Source organism: Mauremys mutica, chromosome 15 (genome assembly GCF_020497125.1).
Source record: "Mauremys mutica isolate MM-2020 ecotype Southern chromosome 15, ASM2049712v1, whole genome shotgun sequence".
In the NCBI taxonomy this organism is placed as follows: Eukaryota; Metazoa; Chordata; order Testudines; family Geoemydidae; genus Mauremys; species Mauremys mutica.
The window spans coordinates 28,947,831-28,971,772 of record NC_059086.1 but is presented as its reverse complement, the minus strand read 5'-3'; the positions used below and the strand labels follow the sequence as shown (position 1 = coordinate 28,971,772).

At 46.9% G+C, this 23,942-nt stretch overlaps 1 protein-coding gene across 2 annotated transcripts; it reads right to left on the bottom strand.

Moving 5' to 3' along the window:
- Window positions 1-1,219: 1,219 nt before the first annotated feature.
- Window positions 1,220-23,942, bottom strand: LOC123350380 (butyrophilin subfamily 1 member A1-like). Of its 2 annotated transcripts, XM_044988933.1 has the most exons (6): window positions 23,623-23,942; window positions 22,009-22,029; window positions 18,525-18,545; window positions 5,526-5,546; window positions 4,376-4,402; window positions 1,220-1,902 (listed from the first exon to the last, which is right to left on the bottom strand). In XM_044988933.1, the coding sequence occupies exons 1-6, from the start codon at window positions 23,756-23,758 to the stop codon at window positions 1,385-1,387; spliced, it is 744 nt and encodes a 247-aa protein (XP_044844868.1). In that variant the 5' UTR covers window positions 23,759-23,942; the 3' UTR covers window positions 1,220-1,384. The 2 variants fall into 2 exon arrangements, with proteins under 2 accessions (XP_044844868.1, XP_044844869.1); XM_044988934.1 differs by lacking the exon at window positions 18,525-18,545 and having other exon boundaries at window positions 23,623-23,641.

Below are 23,942 nucleotides of genomic sequence, written 5' to 3'. Positions count from 1 at the left end.
AACCAGTTTCTCCTCCCTTGGTTTTCACACCTCAACTGCTAAAACAGGGCCTCATCCTCCCTGATTGATCTAACCTCGTTATCTCTAGCTTGCTTCTTGCTTGCTTATATTTACCTGCCCCTGGAAATTTCCACTCTTGCATCCGACAAAGTGGGTATTCACCCACGAAAGCTCATGCTGCAAAACGTCTGTTAGTCTATAAGGTGCCACAGGATTCTTTGCTGCTTTTACAGAACCAGATTAACACGGCTACCTCTCTGATAATTGGCAGAGCTGTGTCTCTCAAGGGGTATGAAAATCCACACCCTCGGGAGGTGTGGCTATACTGACCTAACCACTCTCAGTGTAGCCAGTGCTATGTCAATGGAAGAATTATTCAGTCAACCTAGCTACTGCCTCTTTGGGAGGTGCATTATCTAGTATGCCACTAGGAGAACCTCTCCTGTCAGCAAGGTAGAGTCTACTCTGTAGCACTACAGCAGCAGTGCTGCAGCGCTCCTGCAGCGCTGCAGATGCACTGTTTCCCAATGTAGACATTAAGATGTGAATTAAAAGTGGACTAGCTAAACTGCATTAAACCCCTGTGTGGACACTCTCGTTAAGGGTAGGTCAACATTTAAAACACCGACAGGTGGGAGCTAAGTCAGCGGGAGAAGCTCCACCATCGACATAGCACTGTTTACAAATGTGGTGTTAAGGTCATTATAACTACATGGCTCCAGGATATGGAATTTTCACACATGAGCAACATGGCAGGACAGACATAGGTCTGTTGTGTAGACCAGACCTCAGAGTTAATTCAGTTTAGCTTAATTCTCTTTGAGCAAATTCCCAGAAGAATTCTATCTTGGTGGGAAGTGTCAGGAAGACTGGATAACTTTACCAGGGAGGTGGATGTGTAAAAATTTTGTCTATAGTGGAAATCTATCTTTAGTCTAAATTTTGTTCCAGTCACTGCAACTTCGTAATACAGGATGATATCATCCCAAAATATGGTTATTAGTGAGATATTCATGTTATCTGTCTTTTATTATAGAGGAAAATGCTGAAATTAGCAATGAGATTCTTGTTATTCTGCCGCCGAGGTGAAGCTATCAATAACCAAAGTGTTAGAGAGGATGGATGGTGTTTTCTTGTTTTTAACATCTGCATCAAATTCCCCAAAATCACTGTGCTAGTCAAATATTGTACTGGACAAAAGTCGCAAGCAAAAAACAAATAAGAAATGAAAACATTTTATTGCAAAACATGTAATGAAGACAGCATGGCAATGTACATTTAAAAAAAAACACAGATTTTTTTCATCAAAATACATTCATGAAAACCTTGATTGCAGTTACATCCATATAAAATCAGCATCAGAGTCATGTTATATTTATTCCTCTTAAATTGAACAAATTCTCATTGTTGTTTCTTTCTGTGAATTTTTAAAGAATGGATAAACCTCTCCTGAGAATGAACAATCATTAAATGTGAACAACACAGACATGTCAGTTACATTGAAAAAAGTCACCTGCCCCTGTTGGTAACTAAGGTAAATTCCAATTTTCTTGGGCTTTTTCTGCACATTGACCCGGGTCCATGGGTCTGTTTTTGCCCAATAATCTTTCCCACTCAGACCCAGAACCCAGAATCCCTTTTTAGGAGACAAAGAAAGTTTTCCTTTTCTCTGTATTGACTTTCTGGCCACTCCCAGGTCCCAGTCAGTGCTGCTCATAACCTCCACCTCCCAGTAGTGCTTTCCAGAGGAGAATCCTTCAGCGCCCAACACACAGACAGTCGAATCGAATCTCTCTGGATTTGGTGGAACTTGTTGAGGTTGGGCTTCATGTGTAAAACTCTTCTCATCCCCAGAAATGGAGAGGTTGGGGTGGGCCGTGACTCCATTAAGAGTGATGTCATCTACAGGAAGAGAGTTTTCTTTTTGAGAACCACTCCTATAATGCCAGTATGCACTGGAATAGGAGGGAAATATACACTATGAGCCTTTTCCTGAAGCCTCTCCTCATGCAAAGCTCCCACTGATTTCAATGGGAGTTTTGCCTGAGTACGGACTGCAGGACTTGACCAGTGCTGCACACTTGCCAATTCAATGTTACATTGAACTCTGTCGGAAATGAGACTTGCGTGATATTTGCACAAAAATAAAAGTGATCCAGAATTTTTGCTCTGAGATGGTCAGCAGAAAGCTGCTGTAGCAAGCAAATTATTATCTGCACTTTTATTTTTGTGCAAATATCACGCAAGTCTCATTTCCGATATTAGTTACATTAGCACTCAAATTGGGCCAGATTCTGAGCTCAGTTATACAGGTGTGAATCCAAAGTAACTTCACTTAAACTAATGGCCAGCAAAGTGCACCTTCACCATTGTAACTGAGAGCTGAATCAGGCCACTATGTGTCTAGCATTATGGGATGTTTTGTGTGGGACAAATGGCAAAAAAATATGTTTGCTATGACAGCTAACCATGATGAGAAATTCATCATAAAACACAGAATTGGATTATGAAGATCTGAAACACTGGTCATGGCAACATACCCCTATTACTATCATTGTAAATAAATAGGATGCACAATGATAGTAATAGGGGTATGTTAATTATTAATTAAACTAAAGTTTTACCTAATAATTAGACCTGGAATCAGGACCCCTAGGTTCTGTTCCCAGCTCTGCTGCTGTGTGACATTGGTCAGGTTACATAAGCTCTCTGATAGTTGGTTTACTCCTCAGTAAGCTCAATACAGTGCCAGCCTAATCAGGTGTTTTATAATTGCTTGTAAAGAGCTCTGAGACAGTCAGCAGAAAGCTGCTGTAGCAAGCAAATTATTATCTGCACTATTTTCATTGTCAGATCACCATCACTGTGTCCTTCCTCACCTCAGCACCATTTTAATTGTCTCTCACTATAATTATTATAATCAGCAACATCAAAATCAGTCTCCATTATCACCAGAGCCAATTATCCCATGACTGTCTTCATCATGGTGCCCTCATAAACTTCATCGACTCGTTCTGTCACCACTGCAGTCCCCTTCGTGGTCTCACCACCACTACATTATGATTCTCATCACAGTCCCCATTCCTGCCACCATATCATCTGTGCCTTCACAGTGGCTGAAATCTCAAAGTTCCTTCTTAGGCACTTTTGAAAACCCCATTCCAACTAAACACTGAGGCCCAGCTCCTCAAAGGTATTTAGGTGCCTAACTCCCATTGGGATCATTACCGTGGAGGAGCTGGGCTGAAATGACTTGGGAGCACAGGTCTGTTAGAGCGTAGCTGGCCCTCTGAAGGGGTCAGGGGCCCAGCCTTCCCCACACAGGCTTCACAAGGAGACAGGAGGAAGCTCAAGTTAACCTGGGAGTAGTTACCTCAGTGAGTAACTGGGGGAAGGGAATTAAGTGGGGAAGAACTGGGTATTGATAAAAGGTTAAGGGCCTCACTGAGAGGGGGAGCTCGTGGGGAGAAAGGCTGTAGCCAGAGAGGCAGAGGGATTGCAGAGAGAGGATCCTTCCAGCACACTGGAGAGAAGCTGCTTGAGAAGCCAACATGGCAAAGACAGAGAAGCAGACCAAGAGGCTGGGGAAGCCTCCAGAGTAGGAGAGGTAGGAGGCAGCTCAGGGAGCCGCAAGGGAGAGACAGGAACTGGTTCTGGCTGTTTCAAACAAGGACCCTGAAATGGAACCCAGTGGAGTGGATGGGCCCGGGTTCCCCTACCTACTCCAGCCAAGGAGTTTTTGAGAAGAAAGCTCCAAAACATGGAGATCTAGGGCTTTCTACCCAACTAGAGTCAAGGAACTTCCAATTCCCCATGATCCTGAAGGGGACTGAGACTACTAAGGACCCAGCGAAAGGGCAAGACTATGAACTTGACAAATACAGAATTGAGGGTGGAGGCATAAGGGGGATGGAGTCAGGTAGTGAATTTCTCCATCCTGCCACAGTGGGGTGCTAACAGATATAGGCCCCGTTTACAAGATCCCATTGAGTTGCAATGAGATTTGTGCTTTGAAATCACTTAGATGTTTTGGAATATCACACCATCAATCGTCACTCATGGAAATCTCTCACTGGGGGCTGATTCTGAACTGACTTGTAATTCAGGAATAACTCCATGCAAGTCAGTGGAGTTACAATGGTGTGAAATTGATGTAAATAAAGTCAGAATCAGGCCCAGAAATTAGTTTAGGAGTTGGGAAGGACCTTTAGGAGCTGTGTCTCTGATAAGAACAGGTGGTGTTTCTAGTATGATTATAGTATCAAACCTACTGATTTCTTTAGTAATGGAATAGATTTTAATGTACTGAGGGTCTCACGCTGCATCTATCATCATAGTATCAGCACCTCTGTCCATGTGCTGTATATTCTCTTACCTGAATTGTTCTGAGCCCTTTTCCATTCTGAAATGAAAGTAAGAAAACAACAGACATTGAATTAAGAGAGGCATTGACTGAAATTTCCTCCCTCCAGCAGTAGGGAAGTTCCAGACTGAGGGCAAGGGAGGATGCATTAGGGGGTGATTCCTTTTGGTAGAGTTAATATAGAAAAAAATGGCACTTGAATGGCCATTCTCTCTCTCTCTCTCTCTCACACACACACACACACACATGGGCTGTTCTGAGCTAAGATTAGAAACCAGGGCAGGGGTCCTGATCTGTCTGAGATCTGCTCTGTCTTGAGCCTCTAGCTAATGAGTCACCTCCCCATGTTACCTGCTCTCATTGGCTTTGATCTAACGCCCTCTTACATGTTCCCCTCTCACTCAAACAAAAAATGAACCTTCCCATCCACACACAGTGTTTCCAACGACCAGAGGCTGTATTCACAGCAACTCAGCTCCTACTAGGCAGGACACAGAAGGACAATTCCCTTCAATGTGGGTTTACATTGCAGCTGGGAGGTGTAATACCCAGCATGGGTAGACATATATGTACCAGCTCTGTTTGAGCTAGTGCACTAAAAATAGCAGAGTGACCATGATGGCTAGGGTTAACCACATGAATACAATTCCACCTGACCCCTGGGTACATGTTCAGGCATCTAGTCTGAGCTGCTACTTGTCTCACTGCACTTACACAACTATTTTTAGCATGCTAGCTCGAGCAGAGCTGGCATGTGTCTGTCTGCTTGCACTGGGAATTACATACACCAGCTTCTGTGTACATGAACTCTAAATCAGTGACACTACAGCTATGGCTACTGAGGTATTTTGGATCCCATATGTGGCTGTCAAGGAGAGAGTGGATCTGTCCCACCCTTCAGGCTGAGACAGACAACAGGGATCAGGCCACATCTCCCATGCTGCCTGGTATGTGTGAGCAGTGTGGGGAGCTGCAGTGTGTCTGCCTGGAGATGCTGTATTCCCTGCTATGGATGGGGAAGAACATAGACTGTCAGGATCCCCTTCTCCATCAGGAGCAGCCAGAGAGATGGAAGAGAGACAGGAGAAATGGCCCCTCTCTCCAAATATCCAAGTAATGGGAGTGGGGACACCAGCAAGGGTGTACATAGGTCTTCACTCACCTAATTCCTTCTTCGTTTCATCTGGAAAAAATCAACAAAAACAATTATTACAGCCTTTTAAACTCTTGTTCAGTGTTTCCCTTGGTACCATGCATCAAAGATTCCCAGTAAATGAATTAAATTGTTCAAAACCCATGATGACTTAAATTTAAAAAAAAGTTAGAGAAATTGATAGCCAGACAGCTGGAAGAATTTACTGTGCTGATGTTTTATGGTTTGGATGATTAATCTCACAGATATTTATGTGGAATGTGGAAAAGTGTGGAGTTCAAAGGGCTTTGAGATTCAGGTAAGGGACTGCAGCTCTGCAGAGCTGGCTGAGCCCTTCTTCCACAGAGGGAGAGAGGAATCTCGAGTGCTCTGCAGAGGATATGGGTGCACCATTTTTTTTCATAGAATCATAGAATCTCAGGGTTGGAAGGGACCCAGGAGGTATCTAGTCCAATCCCCTGCGCAAAGCAGGACCAATCCCCAACTACATCATCCCAGCCAGGGCTTTGTCAAGCCTGACCTTAAAAACCTCTAAGGAAGGAGATTCCACCACCTCCCTAGGTAACCCATTCCAGTGCTTCACCATCCTCCTAGTGAAATAGTTTTTTCCTAATATCCAACCTAAACCTCTCCCTATCCCTGTGCTGAAGATATTCTCTGTTTCATCAGCAGTGCCAAGGGTATTGATGGCATCCACGTTGGCCCCAATGCTGAAGAAGTTGAAGGGCCTGGAATAGCAGATGGTATCGATAGTCCTGTTGACCCCTGAGGTGGTGCTGAGGTTGGCATGACAAACAAAACAAGTCTATTGCTGCCACATCTGTGTCTGTAGGCACTGGATCCAGAGTCAACAGTATGGTACAGGAAAACTCCTGTCCCAGTACAACCCTGGTTACCATCTGGACATCTCCAGGCTGTGTTTGAGGAGGAAGATGATGAATCCTTCCTTTCCCCAATCTGTCTCATGGGTTCTCTTTCCAGATGGTTCCCGAGACATAGAGCCAACTTCCCTCTTTGAGGGAGAATAAGAGTCCCAAGGTTTGTCCTCTGCCACTTCATGGGTGGAAGGCAGCTGAGGATGGTTAGACCCACAGGCGGTGGAGGGTATTGATACTGATACAGGCCTTATGGCTCGCTCCACCAACTGCTGCTTCAGATAAAGTTTACCTGGCATCTGTGTTCTCTTTTTAAAAGAACAACAACTCTCTCAAATGTGACCAACTCCTGGGCGGAGCAAACAGCAAGTGTGTAAGTCACAGATGTGGACAGAGACCCCACATGACAGGCAATGCTGAAGCCCGGAGAACACTGCATAACCCTTGTTGCTGGGCAACACAAAACATTAAAAATGACTAACTATAAAAACTACACTATATCTAATTAGATTGTAGGTTCTACCATGGACAACTATTAAAAACTATTTCAAAGTGAAAAGCTCAGCAAAACAGTGTGATGCAGAGCGAAAAAAACAGAAAATGTGCACGGGGAACTCCAACTAAGACCACTGGCATCAAGAAGGAACTGAGAGGGGTTGGGGCAGTGCCATCCTTATATAGCCTCTAGAGAGACTAAAAGGAGATGTTGAGCACATGCACTGCCCTGACAAGTTCTGCTGCTAAAGGAAAAATCTCCAGCCCCAGTGCACTGACCACAAACACACCTGAGTGGAATACACGTCTGCAACCACTCCAGACAGAACTAATAGTTACAAAACTAAAGATTCTGTGAACTGGATTGTGTTTTATGGGGATTCTCTCTTTTGGTGAAGGAGAAAAGGTGCATTATCCTCACACATATCCAGCCCAGTCTCCGGCTCACTCTTTCTCTACATAAAATTCCATGAATCTGATGAAGGAGCTTTGAACACCAAAAAAAGATGCAACAGAAGAGCAGAGTGTGTTAAGCCTTCCTTCCATGTAGGGGGATGGAGTCACATCTCCCTCTGCACACACACACACACACACACACACACTTTGGTTTCTGGCACAGCAGACCCTGTCAGACATTCTTAGGAGGGAGAGGGTCTGAAAATGTTGCACAAAAGAAATTGCACCAGTTTCCATGCTATAGCATTTGAGAGACCACCTGCCAGTAGAAAATACTCTACAGCCCTGAATCTCAACTGCAAAATTTATCCATCTTCCTCTCACTGCAAAAGCAGAAAGATCCTGATCCCACAAGGACTGAAGCTTTGAGCAGGGGTTTCAACTAGATGACCTCCTGAGATCTTTTCAAATCCTGATCTTCTATGATTCATGACAAGCACCTTTTGACTTCAATGGGAGCAAGATTAAGTCCAGACTGTTTATTGAAAACACCACTCTGGAGCTCATCATCATCTTCATCATATATGAACCTGTGCATTTCCTTAGTTATAAAAGAGAAAATCAAACCCAGCTAACCAAAACTAATAACCAAATAAAACAAGATGTCATAGCTAGGGAAAAAGACAAAGCAACATCAATATGTTTACTATTAGAAATTACAATGTGTTCAGAACCCATGGAGATGAGCACAGAATAAATAACAGAGAAATCAGAGTAGGTGGAAAAATGTTCTGACCCAGTTTCATCTAATAGAAATGAACAAGTGTTGGACCAGATTTTATTCACAAGGCCTCGTAATGACAGTTCACTTAAAATTTGTATTGATTTCAATGGAAAGTTAGATTTATGGAAACAGACATCACACACTGAGGTACAGATATAAAAAATGGCCCTATAAGAAAGAGGCTGAGAACATGGTTTAGTTAGAGCTGGGCAGAAACCAGAATTTCCATTTCATAGGAAATTCCATTATTGTAAAATTAGCTTTTTCTTCTAAAAAGAACGAAAAGAAAGAATTTTGAAATTTCCTCCAAAACGTTCAGGTCAACTAAAACATTCTGTTTTGATAAAATTGAAACATTTTGTTCCCTTTTTTAAATGAAAAACATTTAAAAAAATCCATTTCAATGCAGTCAAAAAGGAAAGTTTTTAGCTCACTGAAAAAGACGGTTACTCACCGTAGTAACTGTTGTTCTTCGAGATGTGTTGCTCCTATCCATTCCATGTAGGTGTGCGCGCCGCGCGTGCACGGCTTCTCCGGAACATTTTTACCCTAGCAACTCCGGCGGGCTGGCTGGGCGCCCCCTGGAGTGGTGCCGCTATGGCGCCTGTTATATACCCCAGCCGGCCCGTCCGCTCCTCAGTTCCTTCTTGCCGGCTACTCCGACAGTGGGGAAGGAGGGCGGGTCTGGAATGGATAGGAGCAACACATCTCGAAGAACAACAGTTACTACAGTGAGTAACCGTCTTTTCTTCTTCGAGTGATTGCTCCTATGCATTCCATGTAGGTGATTCCCAAGCCTTACCTAGGCGGTGGGGTCGGAGTGAGACGTGGCAGAGTGTAAGACTGCGGAGCCGAAGGCTGCATCGTCTCTAGATTGTTGCACCAACGCGTAGTGGGAAGCGAAGGTGTGAACGGAAGACCAGGTAGCCGCTCTACAGATTTCCTGGATGGGGACATGGGCTAGGAAGGCTGCCGACGAGGCGTGAGCTCTGGTTGAGTGAGCGGTGAGGCGACATGGTGGCACGTGAGCAAGCTCGTAGCATGTTCGTATGCATGACGTCACCCAGGAGGAAATTCGCTGTGAAGAGACCAGCTCGCCTTTCATGCGATCGGCAACCGCCACAAACAGTTGAGTCGAACGCCGGAAGGACTTCGTCCGATCAATATAAAAAGCGAGGGCCCGGCGAACGTCCAGGGTGTGGAGCTGCTGCTCACGGGATGAGGCGTGCGGCTTCGGGAAGAAGACCGGAAGGAAGATCTCCTGGTTGAGATGGAAAGCCAACACCACTTTAGGAAAGAAGGCTGGGTGTGGCCGAAGCTGCACCTTGTCACCATGGAAGACGGTATACGGAGGAATGGCCGTCAGGGCGCGGAGCTCAGACACTCGTCTGGCCGATGTAATCGCCACGAGGAAAGCTGTCTTCCAAGAGAGATAAAGGAGAGAGCACGTGGCCGGGGGCTCAAAGGGTGGTCTCATAAGCTGGGCCAGAACCAGATTCAGATCCCACGTTGGAGTAGGACGACGTATCGGCGGGTACAAACGATCGAGGCCCTTAAGGAATCGGGAAACCATCTCGTTGGAGAAGATGGACCGACCACCCATAGACGGTCGAAACGCCGACACGGCTGCCAGGTGCACCTTCAAGGAGGAGATCGCTAGACCTTGGTCTTTAAGGTACCAGTGGTAGTCCAGGATGGTCGGGATGGGGACTAGGAATGGGTTAAGGCCTCGTTGGTCACACCAAATCACAAAACGTTTCCACTTCGCGAGATAGGTAGAGCGCGTCGACGGCTTTCTACTTTCGAGCAAGACTCGCTGCACTGCCGCCGAACAGTCCCTCTCTGCGCGGGTCAACCACTCAGGAACCAAGCTGTAAGATGCAGGGACTGCAGGTTCGGGTGACAAAGCCTGCCGAGGTCCTGAGTGATGAGATCTGGCCATACCGGGAGGGGAATGGGATCCCGAATCGAGAGCTCGAGCAACAGGGTGTACCAGTGTTGTCTCGGCCAGGCCAGAGCGACGAGTATTACGCGGGCCCTGTCCCTCCAAAGCTTGAGTAGCACCCGGTGTAAGAGCGGGAACGGAGGGAATGCATAGAGGAGGTGATCTGTCCATGTGAAGAGGAATGCATCTGACAGAGATCCCGGAGCTCGACCCTGGTACGAGCAGAACCTGTGGCACTTCCTGTTCTCCCTGGAGGCGAACAGGTCTATCTGGGGAAATCCCCACCTCTGGAAAATTGTGTGGGCCACATCTGGGCGTAGGGACCACTCGTGGGAGGTGAACGACCTGCTGAGGCGGTCGGCCAGCATGTTCTGTACTCCCGGCAGAAAAAACGCTTCTAGGCTAATTGAGTGGGTCACGCAAAAGTCCCACAGGAGCATCGCTTCTTTGCAGAGCAGGGAGGACCGGGCTCCGCCCTGCCTGTTCACATAAAACATCGCCGTCGTATTGTCTGTGAACACCGCTACGCAGCGGTCCTGCAGGTGGGACCGAAAGGCGAGACATGCCAAGCGGATCGCTCTCAGCTCCCAGACGTTGATGTGGAGGGAGAGCTCCTGAGCCGACCATAGACCTTGCGTGTGAAGGTCGCCCATGTGAGCACCCCATCCTAGCGCTGAGGCGTCTGTGGTCAGGGTGATCGACGGTCGAGGAGGGCGGAACGGGACCCCTGCGCATACGACCTCCGGGTCCAGCCACCAGTTGAGAGTCTGGAGAGTGGGCTTTGCGACCGTCACCACCATGTCTACGGGGTTGCGATGGGGGCGGTACACCGCTGCCAATAAAATCTGGAATGGGCGAAGGCGCAGCCTGGCGTGCGCGGTCACAAATGTACACGCTGCCATGTGACCCAGTAGGCGTAGGCAGGACCGCACCGTCATTGTGGGGAAGGCATGCAGGTCCCGTATGATCGAGACCATGGTCTGGTGCCGAGGACGAGGAAGGCAGGCCCTGGCTAAGTTGGAGTCGAGGACCGCTCCTATGAACTCCACTCTTTGCGTTGGAGTCAGGCAGGATTTCTCGGCATTGATAAGGAGGTCTAGTGACCGGAACAGAGACAGTATTTCGGCCACTTGGTCCGCTACCAGCTCTTGGGATGGCCCGCGTATCAACCAGTCGTCGAGGTATGGGTAGACATGAATTCGACGCCGACGGAGGGTTGCGGCAACCACCGCCATGCACTTGGTGAAAACCCTTGGTGCGGTGGATAGGCCGAAGGGCAGTACCGCAAATTGGTAGTGTGCGCCATTGACCACGAAGCGCAGATAGCGTCTGTGGGGGAGGTAAATTGCCACATGAAAGTATGCATCCTTCATGTCGAGGGCGGCAAACCAGTCTCCTGGATCCAGGAAAGGAATGATGGTCCCCAGGGTGACCATACGAAACCTGAGCTTGCACAGGTGTCTGTTGAGCTCCCGGAGATCTAAGATGGGACGAAGACCTCCTTTCGCCTTGGGGATGAGAAAATATCTGGAATAAAATCCCCTGCCCCGCCTGCTGTAAGGCACCTCCTCTATGGCACCCACGCTCAACAGAGTCTGGACCTCGTGTAAGAGGACTTGCTCGTGAGAGGGGTCCCTGAAGAGGGACGGGAGGGCGGGTGGGAGGGAGGGGGCGAAATAAACTGTAGGCAGTAGCCGTGCTGGATGGTGTTGAGGACCCAGCTGTCCGATGTTATGGAGCACCACGCCTGGAGGAAGCGGGAAAGGCGGTTTGAAAATAATAGGGATGGATCCTGGAGGGAGAATGGTGGGCCGTCCTCGGGCGTCCCATCAAAAGGCCTGTTTGGGGCCTTGAGGGGCCTTGGAGGGGCCCTGGGCCTGGTTATGCCTACCCCCCGACGGCTTGCGGCGGTATGAGGCTGTCTGGCAATTGTTAAAGGGCCTGGACCTGGCCTGGTTGAAGGGCCAGTAGGGCTGCTGTCGGAACGACCTTCTCTGGGTGGCTGGCGTGTGCATGCCCAGAGTACGAATAGCAATCCGGCCGTCCTTCAGGGTCTGAATTCTCGAGTCAGTCTTCTCGGACAATAGACCCTGGGTGTCAAAGGGGAGGTCCTGGAGGGTGTATTGCACCTCCGGAGGCTAGGTGGAGGACTGTAGCCAAGAAATGCGCCTCATGGTCACCCCAGAAGCCACAGTTCTGGCTCCCGAGTCAGCGGAGTCCAGGGCGGCCTGAATTAAGGACCGGGAGGCTTTCCTGCCCTCTTCCAAGAGCGCCGAAAACTCTTGGCGTGAGGCTTGCGGGGTCAGTTCTGAAAACTTCCCCAGGGACACCAAGATGTCAAAAGTGTACCGGGAGAGGAGCGCCATCTGGTTCGCGATCCGGAGCTGAAGGCCACCCGCTGAATAGATTTTGCGCCCCAACAGGTCCATGCGCCGTGACTCTTTAGATTTCGGCGCTGCAGCAGGCTGTCCATGCCTCTCCCGTTCATTTACAGACTGAACCACCAGGGAGTCCGGGGTCAGGTGTATATACAAATACTCGTACCCCTTGGGTGGGACCGAGTATTTCCTCTCAACCCGCCGCGCCGTGGGGGGGACTGACGAAGGCGACTGCCAGATGGTAGCGTTATTCTGCTGTATAGTGCGGATAAAGGGCAGGGCCACTCTCATCGGGGCCTCCGCTCCAATGACATTTGTCACTGGGTCCTCGTCCTCTGGGACCTCCTCAATGGGCAGTCTATCACTATAAAATATGTTTTCTAATCGTTTAATCATTTCCCTTGTTCTTCTCTGAACCCTTTATTATTTATCAATTTCCTTTTTCAATTGGGAACACCAGAGATGGACACAGTTTTCCAATGGCAAAACAAAAGTCAGAGCTAATATAACCTTCAGAGTCCTACTTAAGATCATCCCCATGCCCTCTGGCCCACTGGCTACCAAAACTATGCCTACTGAAGGTGTTTTGTGAGCTTCAAGGAAAAGGGTACAGCTCTGCTGAGAAAGAAATTGCACCTGTTCCGATTACAGATAATGTGTGTTTGACTGACCCAGTCATGGGACAGGAATGGTGAATGGGTTCTTGGATAACACCCTGGTGAACAGTAGGTGGGATTGTAGATAAAAGGGATAATAGCTCTCCTGGAGATATCAGGCATGCAGAGGGACAGCAACCTCAGCACCCTGCTGCCAGGGATAAGGGCATCCAGGAAACTCTTCTGGCAGAAAGGAACAAGACCTCTGAGCATGAGACCTGGCATCTGTCAGACTCCTGGGCTTTGTGGTTATTCCGGCACGCTCTGCACTCTGCTGTGTGAGGGGAGAAACCCCCTCATTGATGTGGGATGAAATTAAAGGCCCTTGAAGTTTGCAAAAGAAGTTTCCCATCCAAGGGGATGCTCTGGGATTTCAATATCAAGAGTTGCCCCCTTGGGGCACTGTATGAAACCCCATAGAGGTGTTTAAGACTTAACGTGATTGTCTGGGTGCAATCTACAGCTGGCTGCAAAATATTTCCTTGATAAGATCACACTCTGTAAGATCACCTCAGAAATCAAAGCAAAATCATTCTTGCTGCCCTGCCATTGTTTGCAAAATGAGATACAGGCTCACATATCTCCTATTTGACTTTTTCCTGAATATTCGGATAAGGAACATTTCTTTCCTCTCAACAACCTCTATGGTGCCGACTTCAACAGAGCTCCAGGAGTGGAGCACCCACAGAAAGAAAGAGTGGTTACTCATCATGTGCTGGCAGGCCCTGCCAATCAGCTCCTCCCCCTCCACCTCAGTGCTTCCTGGCCGCAACTGATCATCTCTTCTGCAGAAGACAGGAGGCACACAGGGGGAGAAGCATGGACAGAAAGAGGTGGAAGGAGGGCAGGGAGTTCTTGGGAGAGGGGGTGGAACGGGGCAGGAAGAAATGGAGTGGGAGCGGGAAGACGTAGAGAAATAAAGGGGTTTTGGGGGAAGGGGCATAGTAGGGATGGGGCCTGGGGCAGAGAGATGGTCAAGCACCATGGAGGAAAAGAAAAAGTTGGTTCCTGTGCCTACACTACCCCCACATGATTGGGTAAAAGAATCGAATTATAACAATGTCTCTTTCATTTTGAAGTGAAAAATCAGAATGTTCCTAAACTTTAGACTCTATGGAGATCCTTTTGTGTCTTTCCTGTTCTTTTAGCCACAACTAATTAGCAAAAGTGAATATAACACATTAGCTCCTCTCCTAGTATGGGTCCTGCTATGAAAGGACAAGTAACACCAATAACACCATGAGCTGCATTCCGTTTGCTGTTTTATGCAGAGTCATTTCAGTGTACATTGCCTCTGGTACTGTGTCTTTGCAAGAGTGTTATGGTTCTTGGAGAATAAAAACAAGTAGTGGGTGAGTGTATATAAATTTTAACAATGTATGAACAGCACTTCACACAACAAGCAAGTGCTGATATATGTTATTGACAAAATAAGCCATGTAATCTGATCTGTCAAAACCAGGAAAGTGGGGTGCAGTCTAATAATTGAATAATTTTTCTTTTCATTCTACAAGACTCCGACACAGCAGTAGAGCACACAAAAGAAAAAGGGCACAGACTTACTTATTCTCTTTTCCAAGTCTCCTAAATATATATATATATATATATATATATACATACAAAAATATAACATTATCACCTTTTTCAATAATATGGTCAAGAAAAAAAGTAACCAGTAGTTCATAGAATCATAGAAGATTAGGGTTGCAAGAGACCTCAGAGGGTGATCTAGTCCAAACCCCTGATCAAAACAAGACCAGCATCAACTAATTAGACCAGCCAGGGATTTCTTGAGCCAGGCCTTAAATACGTTTAAGGATGGAGATTCCACAACCTCCCCAGGTAACGCATTCCAGTGCTTCACCACCCTCGTAGTAACAAATATCAAAAACTGTGTTTAGTGGAGCATAGGTGTGAGGGAGCAAGTGACAAAATGAACATCATACTGTTTAAGGCCTCTAGAAAATGCCCCAGAGAACTTTCCCCAAACAATTCATGTTTGCATTACAGGAGATCCTTTAAAAGAACATACAATCTTGATTTCAAATATTCCGGTGATGGAGGATCCATCAGAACCCATGGTAAAGTGTTACAGTGTTTAATCATCCTCACTCTTAAAAATTTATGCCAAATTTCAAGTCTGATTTCCCTAATTCCAATTTCCAGCCATTGGATTTTACTAGGCCATTCTCTGCTAGACTAAAGAGTCCATTATCAAATATTTGTTCTCTATGTTCATACATTTAGAATGCAATCAAGTCACCCTTTCTATTTGTTAAACTAAATAGATTGAGCTCGTTGAGTCTATCACTATAACACAAGTAATATAATTCTTTAACCATTCTAAGCCCTCTCCCATATGACAAATTCTTTCTTCAGTGGGGGACACCAGAACTGTACACACTATTCCAGCAACAGAGCCAAATACAGAGCTCCTATAATCCCTATACTTCTAACTAAAGTCAACCCCATGCCCTCTAGCCTGGGCCCAGCGAACACTTCCCTACTGAAGGGCTTGTGTCAGCTCTAGTGATAGGGAAACAGCTTGCTGAGGCAGAAATTGCACAAGCGTCCGGCCCCACCAATCAGCTCCTCCCCCTCCACCCAGCGCCTCCTGCCTGCCACTGATCAGCTCATCTGCAGAGGGCAGGAGGTGCTGGGGGGAGGAGCCAGGGAAGGAAGAGGCGGAATGACGGCGGGGTGTTTTTGGGACAATGAATGGACCAGGGCAGGAAGAGGCGGAGTGGGAGCAGGAAGAGGTGGGGTAGGTCTGGGGTCTTGTGGAAAAGGGTATATATAGTGGGGAAGGGACCTGGGGCAGAGCCGTGGTCAAGCACCATCGAGGAAATGAAAAAGTTGGTGCCTCTGCCTACACTGCCCCCACGTGACTGGGTAACTCAATCAACAATGTCTCTTTCATTTTGAAGTGAAAAATCAGAACGCTCCATTTTAACATGTAAGAAATAGAAACTTTTGGCTCTAGGGAAACCCTTTTGTGTCTTACCTGTTCCTTTTTTTCATCCAAAAAGTATTTTTCCCCCTGAAATAGACACATTCCCATGGAAAATCCCTGCTAACACCTTGCTCTCATAGTGAATATACAGAACTTGAAGACAGAATATCAAGGTTCTATTTCCTGCTCTAGAAAACATTCCTGTGTGACGATCAGCACTTCCTTTGCTGGGGGACTCTCAAAAAGCCTACACTGGGTGCCCTGAACAGGATGTGGGCTCCAAGTTTGGGGAAAGCTCCTTGGAAAGACAATTCTCCCTGCATCGCTAAGGCACGGGGTGGAGCGTCCACATGGCCTCAGTTATTAGAAGGTCAGGCACAGCACAAGCAACTCGGTCCTGCCACACTCCCCAGCCGGAGCTTTCCATTCAGTGGAAATGTTCAGATCCTTTAGCGTGCAGATTTATTTTTTTTCTCAAATTTCCAACTGCCCTTGAACCCCAACCCTTCTGACTTTCTTTGCAAAGTGCTGGTTAGGTCTCATCTTGATGACATACCACAATTACAGAGTAATCTACACAGACCATCCTCTTCCCAGATGCATAGGACATGGAATGAGAAAGTCCCTTCTGCAGGTGAAGTTGTTGGAACCTACATAGGGCAGACAAACTCTGCTCAGTGGACTGTAAGAATTGAGGAAAGTAGGCAAACTCACCCATTTGCTTCTGGAGTTGCTCTGCAAAAGAAAAATGGGGAGGAGAAGAAAACAGTTCAGGGTATGTCCATTGACTTAGCATAAATATTGGCTATGTGTAATGAGCTAGCGCTTCAATCCGTGGGCTAGCCCCATTCCTATCTTGTTATGTAGTAGATAAGAAGATTATGTTATTGCTTTAATCAATTTAAGAAAAAGTTTCATGGCCACAACTAATTAGCAAAAGGTGAAGATAAGATATTAGCATTTCTGCTAATACGGGTTCTGCTATGAAAGGACCAGTAACCCTCTCCAGTTTGACAACTTCGTTCTTCAGTGGAGGACACCAGAACTGCACACGCTATTCCAGCAACAGAGCCAAACACAGCGCTACGATAATCTATATAGTCCTAATTAAGATCAAAACCGTGCACTCTGGCCCGGGACCCGGAGAACACGTTCCTACTGAAGGGCTTGTGTCATCTCCAGTGAAAAGGAAACAGCATGCCGAGACAGAAATTACACCAGCGCCTTGCACCACTAATCAGCTCCAATCTTTCCAGGCCAGCAACTCCAGCCTTCCACTGAGCAGCTCTTCTTCAGAGGGCAGGTGGTACTCAGGGGTAGGAACATGGACAGGAAGAAGGAGAAAGAGGGTGGGGTGTTCTTGGAAGAGGGGGTGGAACGGGGCAGGAAGAGGTGGAGTTGGAGCGGGAGGACACAGGGAGGGAGACTTGGGGAGAGAGGTATAGTACGCAGGGGGCCTGGGGAAGAGAGGTGGTCAAGCACCCTCGAGGAAATGAAAAAGTTGGCATCTGTGCCTACACTGCCCCCACATGTTTGGGGAACTGAAACGAACCTTAATAATGTCTCCTTCATTTTGAGGTGGGACTCTCAAGTCACCCCTTCTCTTTTTTAAACTAAATAGATTGAGCTCGTTGAGTCTATCACTATAACACATGTTATCTAATTCTTTAACCATTCGGGTGCTCTTCTCTGAACCCTCTCCCGTATGACAACTTCTTTCTTCAGTGGGGGACACCAGAACTGCACACACTATTCCAGCAACAGAGCCAAATACAGAGCTAATATAACCCCTATAGTCCTAATTAAAGTCAAGCCCATGCCCTCTGGCCTGGGCCCAGCGAACACTTCCCTACTGAAGGGCTTGTGTCAGCTCTAGTGATAGGGAAACAGCTTGCTGAGACAGAAAATGCACAAGCGTCTGGCCCCACCAATCAGCTCCTCCCCTTACACCACAGCGCCTCCTGCCTGCCACTGATCAGCTCTTCTGCAGAGGGCAGGAGGTGCTGGGGGGGAGGAGCCAGGGAAGGAAGAGGCGGAATGACGGCGGGGTGTTTTTAGGACAGTGAGTGGACCAGGGCAGGAAGAGGCGGAGTGGGAGCAGGAAGAGGTGGGGTAGGGCTGGGGTCTTGGGGAAAAGGGTATATATAGTGGGGACAGGATTTGGGGCAGAGCCGTGGTCAAGCACCATCGAGGAAATGAAAAAGATGGCGCCTGTGCCTACACTGCCCCCACGTGACTGGGTAACTCAATCGAACCTTAACAGTGTCTCCTTCATTCTGAAGTGAAATATCAGAACGCTCCATTTTAACATGTAAGAAATAGTAACTTTTGGCTCTAGGGAAACCCTTTTGTGTCTTTGATGACATACCACTATTACAGAGTAATCCACACAGACCCTCCGCTTCCCAGTTGCATGGGACATGCAATGAGAGCGTCCCTTCTGCAGTTCAAGTTGTTGGAACCTAGACAGGGCAGACAAACTCTGCTCAGTGGACTGTAAGAATTGAGGAAAGTAGGCAAACTCACCCAGTTGCTTCTGGAGTTGCTCTGCAAAAGAAAAATGGGGAGGAGAAGAAAACAGTTCAGGGTATGTCCATTGACTTAGCATAAATCTTGGCTATGTGTAGTGAGCTAGCTCTTCAATCCGTGGGCTAGCCCCATTCCTATCTCGTTATGTAGTAGATAAGAAGATTATATTCTTACTTTAATCAATTTAAGACAAAGCTTCATGGCCAGAACGAATTAGCAAAAGGTGAATATAACATATTAGCTCCTCTGCAAATATGGCTTCTGCTATGAAAGGACCAGTAACCCTCTCCAGTTTGACAACTTCTGTCTTCAGTGGGGGACACCAGAACTGCACACACTATTCCAGCAACAGAGCCAAATACAGAGCTAATCTAACCTCTATAGTCCTCATTAAGATCAAAACCGTGCCCTCTGACCCGGGACCCAGAGAAAACTTTCCTTCTGAAGGGCTTGGGTCATCTCCATTGAAAGGGAAACAGCTTGCTGAGACAGAAATTGCACCAGCGGCTGGCACCACCAATCAGCTCCAACTCCTCCAGCCCAGCACCTCCAGCCTTCCACTGAGCAGCTCTTCCCGTCTGACTTTCTTTACAAAGTGCTAGTGAGGTCTCAGCTCGATGACATACCACAATTACAGAGTAATCTAAAAAGACCCTCCACTTCCCTTCCCTTCTGCAGTGGAAGTTGTTTGAACCTATACAAGGCAGACAACCTTTTGTCAGTGGTCTGCAAGAATTGAAGCAAGTAGGTAAACTCACCCATTTGATTCTGGAGTTCCTCTGCAAAAGAGAAATGGGGAGGAGAAGAAAACAGTTCAGTGTATGTCCATTGATTTATGCATTGAAGAGGGTGAATGAGATCCTTTCTTTGTTGATTAGCATACATAGTGGCCATGGGTAGTGAACTAGCTCTTCAATCAGTGGGCTAGCCCCATTCCTATCCCGCTACGTAGTAGATAGAAGAGAGTATATTCTTGCTTTAATCAATTTCAGAAGAAGCTTCATGGCCACTACTAATTAGCAAAAGGTGAATATGAGACACTTCGCTCCTCTGCTTAATATGGGTTCGGCTGTGAAAGGAGCTGTAACACCATTTACATCACGAGCTGCATTCCATTTGCTGTTTCAATGAAAAGTCCTTTCAATGTGGACATTGTCTTTCATACTGTGTCTCTGCAAGAGTGTTATGGTTCTTGGAGAATACCAGTCAGGAGTGGGTGAGTCTATTTAAATTGCAACAATATACGAGCAGCTCTGCTGAGATCCAGCAAGGGCTCATATATGTTATAGACAAAATTAACCTAGTAATCTGCTCTATCAAAAGGAGCAGTAGAGCCCATGGAAGTAAAAGGACACAGACTTACTTATTTTATTTTCCAATTCTCCTAAAAAAAAAAGAAAAGCAATATATTTAAACATAACAATAGCACCTTTGGTAAGAATATGGACCAGAACAAAGGTCACTAATAGTTCCTAAAATTATAGAAGATTTGATCTAGAAGAGACCTCCGGAGGTCATCTAGTCCAAGCCCCTGCTCAAAACAGGACCAGCACCAACTAAATTATCCCAGCCAGGGCTTTCTCAAGCCGGGCCTTAAATACCTCTGAGGATGGAGATTCCACAATCTCCCCAGGTAACCCATTCCAGTGCTTCACCACCTTCCTAGTGAAAAATATCAAGAGCTCTGTTCATTGGAGAATAGCTGTGAGGGACCAAGTGACACAATGAACATCATATTGTCTAAGGCCTCTAGAACATGGGCCAGAGAACTTCCCCCAAACAATTCATGTTTGCATGACAGGAGATCCTTTACAAAGAACATACAACCTTGATTTCAAACCTTTCCAGTCATGGAGGATCCACCAGAACCCATGGTAAGTTGTTACCGTGTTTAATCATCCTCACTCTTAAAAATGTATTCCCACTTTCTAGTCTGACTTTCTAATTCCAATTTCCAGCCATTGGATTTTACTAGACCCTTCTCTGCTAGACCAAAGAGCCCATTATCAAATATTTCTTCTCTATGTTCATACATTTAGAGTGCAATCAACTCACCCCTTCTCTTTTTTAAACTAAATAGATTGAGCTCGTTGAGTCTATCACTATAACACATGTTATCTAATTCTTTAACCACTCGGGTGCTCTCCTCTGAACCCTCTCCCGTATGACAACTTCTTTCTTCAGTGGGGGACACCAGAACTGCACACACTATTCCAGCAACAGAGCCAAATACAGAGCTAATATAACCCCTATAGTCCTAATTAAAGTCAAGCCCATGCCCTCTGGCCTGGGCCCAGCGAACACTTCCCTACTGAAGGGCTTGTGTCAGCTCTAGTGATAGGGAAACAGCTTGCTGAGACAGAAAATGCACAAGCGTCTGGCCCCACCAATAAGCTCCTCCACTTCCACCCCAGCGCCTCCTGCCTGCCACTGATCAGCTCTTCTGCAGAGGGCAGGAGGTGCTGGGGGGGAGGAGCCAGGGAAGAAAGAGGCGGAATGACGGTGGGGTGTTTTTGGGACAGTGAGTGGACCAGGGCAGGAAGAGGCGGAGTGGGAGCAGGAAGAGGTGGGGTAGGGCTGGGGTCTTGGGGAAAAGGGTATATATAGTGGTGACGGGACCTGGGGCAGAGCCGTGGTCAAGCACCATAGAGGAAATGAAAAAGATGGCACCTGTGCCTACACTGCCCCCACGTGACTGGGTAACTCAATCGAACCTTAACAGTGTCTCCTTCATTCTGAAGTGAAATATCAGAACGCTCCATTTTAACATGTAAGAAATAGTAACTTTTGGCTCTAGGGAAACCCTTTTGTGTCTTTCCTGTTCTTTTTTTCATCCAAAAGGTTCCCCCCCCCCGCTCTGAAATACACACATTCCCATGGAAAGTTCCTGCCTACGCCTTGCTCTCATAGTGAATATACAGGACTAGAAGACAGAATATCTTGGGGTTCTATTTCCTGCTCTAGAAAACATTCCTGTGTGACGATCAGCACTTCCTTTGCAGGGGGACTCTCAAAGAGCCTACACTGGGTGCCCTGAACAGGATGTGGGTTCCAAGTTTGGGGAAAGCCCTTTGGAAAGACAATTCTCCCTCCATCGCTAAGGCACGGGGTGGAGTGTCCACATGGCTTCAGTTATTACATGGTCAGGGACAGCACTAGCAACTCGGTCCTGCCACACTCCCCAGCCAGAGCTTTTCATTGAGTGGATATGTTCAGTTCCTCTAGCGTGCCGATGTATTTTTTCTCAAATGTCCAACTGCCCTTGAACCCCTACCCTTCTCACTTTCTTTGCAAAGTGCTGGTGAGGTTTCAGCTTGATGACATACCACAATTACAGAGTAATCTACACAGACCCTCCGCTTCACAGTTGCATGGGACATGCAATGAGAACGTCCCTTCTGCAGTTCAAGTTGGAACCTAGACAGGGCCGACAAACTCTGCTCAGTGGACTGTAAGAATTGAGGAAAGTAGGCAAACTCACCCAGTTGCTTCTGGAGTTGCTCTGCAAAAGAAAAATGGGGAGGAGAAGAAAACAATTCAGGGTATGTCCATTGACTTAGCATAAATCTTGGCTATGTGTAGTGAGCTAGCTCTTCAATCCGTGGGCTAGCCCCATTCCTATCTCGTTATGTAGTAGATAAGAAGATTATATTCTTACTTTAATCAATTTAAGAAAAAGCTTCATGGCCAGAACGAATTAGCAAAAGGTAAATATAACATATTAGCTCCTCTGCAAATATGGCTTCTGCTATGAAAGGACCAGTAACCCTCTCCAGTTTGACAACTTCTGTCTTCAGTGGGGGACACCAGAACTGCACACACTATTCCAGCAACAGAGCCAAATACAGAGCTAATCTAACCTCTATAGTCCTCATTAAGATCAAAACCGTGCCCTCTGACCCGGGACCCAGTGAACACTTTCCTTCTGAAGGGCTTGGGTCATCTCCAGTGAAAGGGATAGAGCTTGCTGAGACAGAAATTGCACCAGCAGCTGGCACCAGCAATCAGCTCCTCCCCCTCCACCCCAGCGCCACCAGCCTTTCACTGAGCAGCTCTTCTTCAGAGGGCAGGTGGTACTCAGGGGGAGGAGCATGGACAGGAAGAAGCAGAAAGAGTGTGGGGTGTTCCTGGAAGAGGGGGTGGAACGGGGCAGGAAGAGGTGGAGTTGGAGAGGGAGGACACGGGGAGGGAGTCTTGGGGGGAGGGGTATAGTAGGCACGGGGGCTGGGGCAGAGAGGTGGTCAAGCACCATCGAGGAAATGAAAAAGTTGGCATCTGTGCCTACACTGCCCCCACATGATTGGGGAACTGAAACGAACCTGAACAATGTCTCCTTCATTTTGAAGTGAAAAATCAAAACGTTCCATTTTAGTATGTAGGAAACAGAAACTTTACAGTCTATGGAAACCCTTTTGTATCTTTCTTGCTCTTTTTTTCATCCCAAAAGTTGTTGTGTCCCCCCCCGCAACACCCAAAATAAGCACATTCCCATAGAAAGTTTCTGCCAACACGTTGCTCCTATAGTGAATACACGGGACCGGAAGACAGACTATCTAGGTTCTAGTTCCTGCTCTAGCCAACATTCAGTGTGACGATCAGCACTTTCTTTGCAGGGGGATTGTCAAAGAGCCTTCACTGGGTGTTCTGCACAGAATGTGTGTTCCAAGTTTCGGGGAAGCTCTTTGGCCAGGACATTTCTCCCTCCACCTCTGAGGCACAGGGTGGAATGTCTGCATGGTGCCAGCTACTACAAGGTCAGTCACAGCACTAGCAACTCAAACTTGCCACACTCCCCATCCAGAGCTTTTTCATTTAATGGATATGATCAGTTCCTGTTGTGCATGGATGTTTTTTCTCACATGCCTGACTGCCCTTGAACCTCTACCCTTCTGACTTTCTTTGCAAAGTGCTAGTGAGGTCTCAGCTCGATGACATACAACGATTCCAGAGAAAGCTACACAGACCCTCCACTTCTCACGATCATTGGATATGCAATTATAACATGTCTTCTGCAGTTGAAATTGTTGGAATCAATAGAGAGCAGAAAATGTTTGGTCAGTGGACTGTCAACAGTGAGGAAAGTAGGCAAACTCACCCATTTTCTCCTTGGCTTCCTCTGCAAAAGAACAATGGAGAGGAGAAGAAAACAGTTCAGTGTATGTCCACTGACTTATGAATTGAAGAGGGTGAAGGAGATCCTTTCTTTGTTGATTAGCATAAATATTGGGCATGGGTAGTGAACTAGCTGTTCAATCCGTGGGCTAGCCCCATTCCTATCCCACCACATAGTAGATATAATATTCTCTATTCTTGCTTTAATCAATTAAAAAAAAAGCTTCATGGCCACACCTAATTAGCAAAAGGTGAATATGAGACACTACGCTCCTCTGCTAATATGGGTTCGGCTACGAATGT

Bases quoted from the DNA above. Each gene is read 5' to 3' on its own strand.
- LOC123350380 (XM_044988933.1), bottom strand. From the start codon at position 23,758: ATGCCCAATATTTATGCTAATCAACAAAGAAAGGATCTCCTTCACCCT. The intron at 5,547-18,524 runs GTGAGTTTGCCT...GATTTTTTCCAG, and splicing joins GCAACTCCAGAAGCAACTGG to ATGAAACGAAGAAGGAATTA. The intron at 1,903-4,375 runs GTAAGAGAATAT...CTCTTCCTGTAG, and splicing joins AAGGGCTCAGAACAATTCAG to ATGACATCACTCTTAATGGA.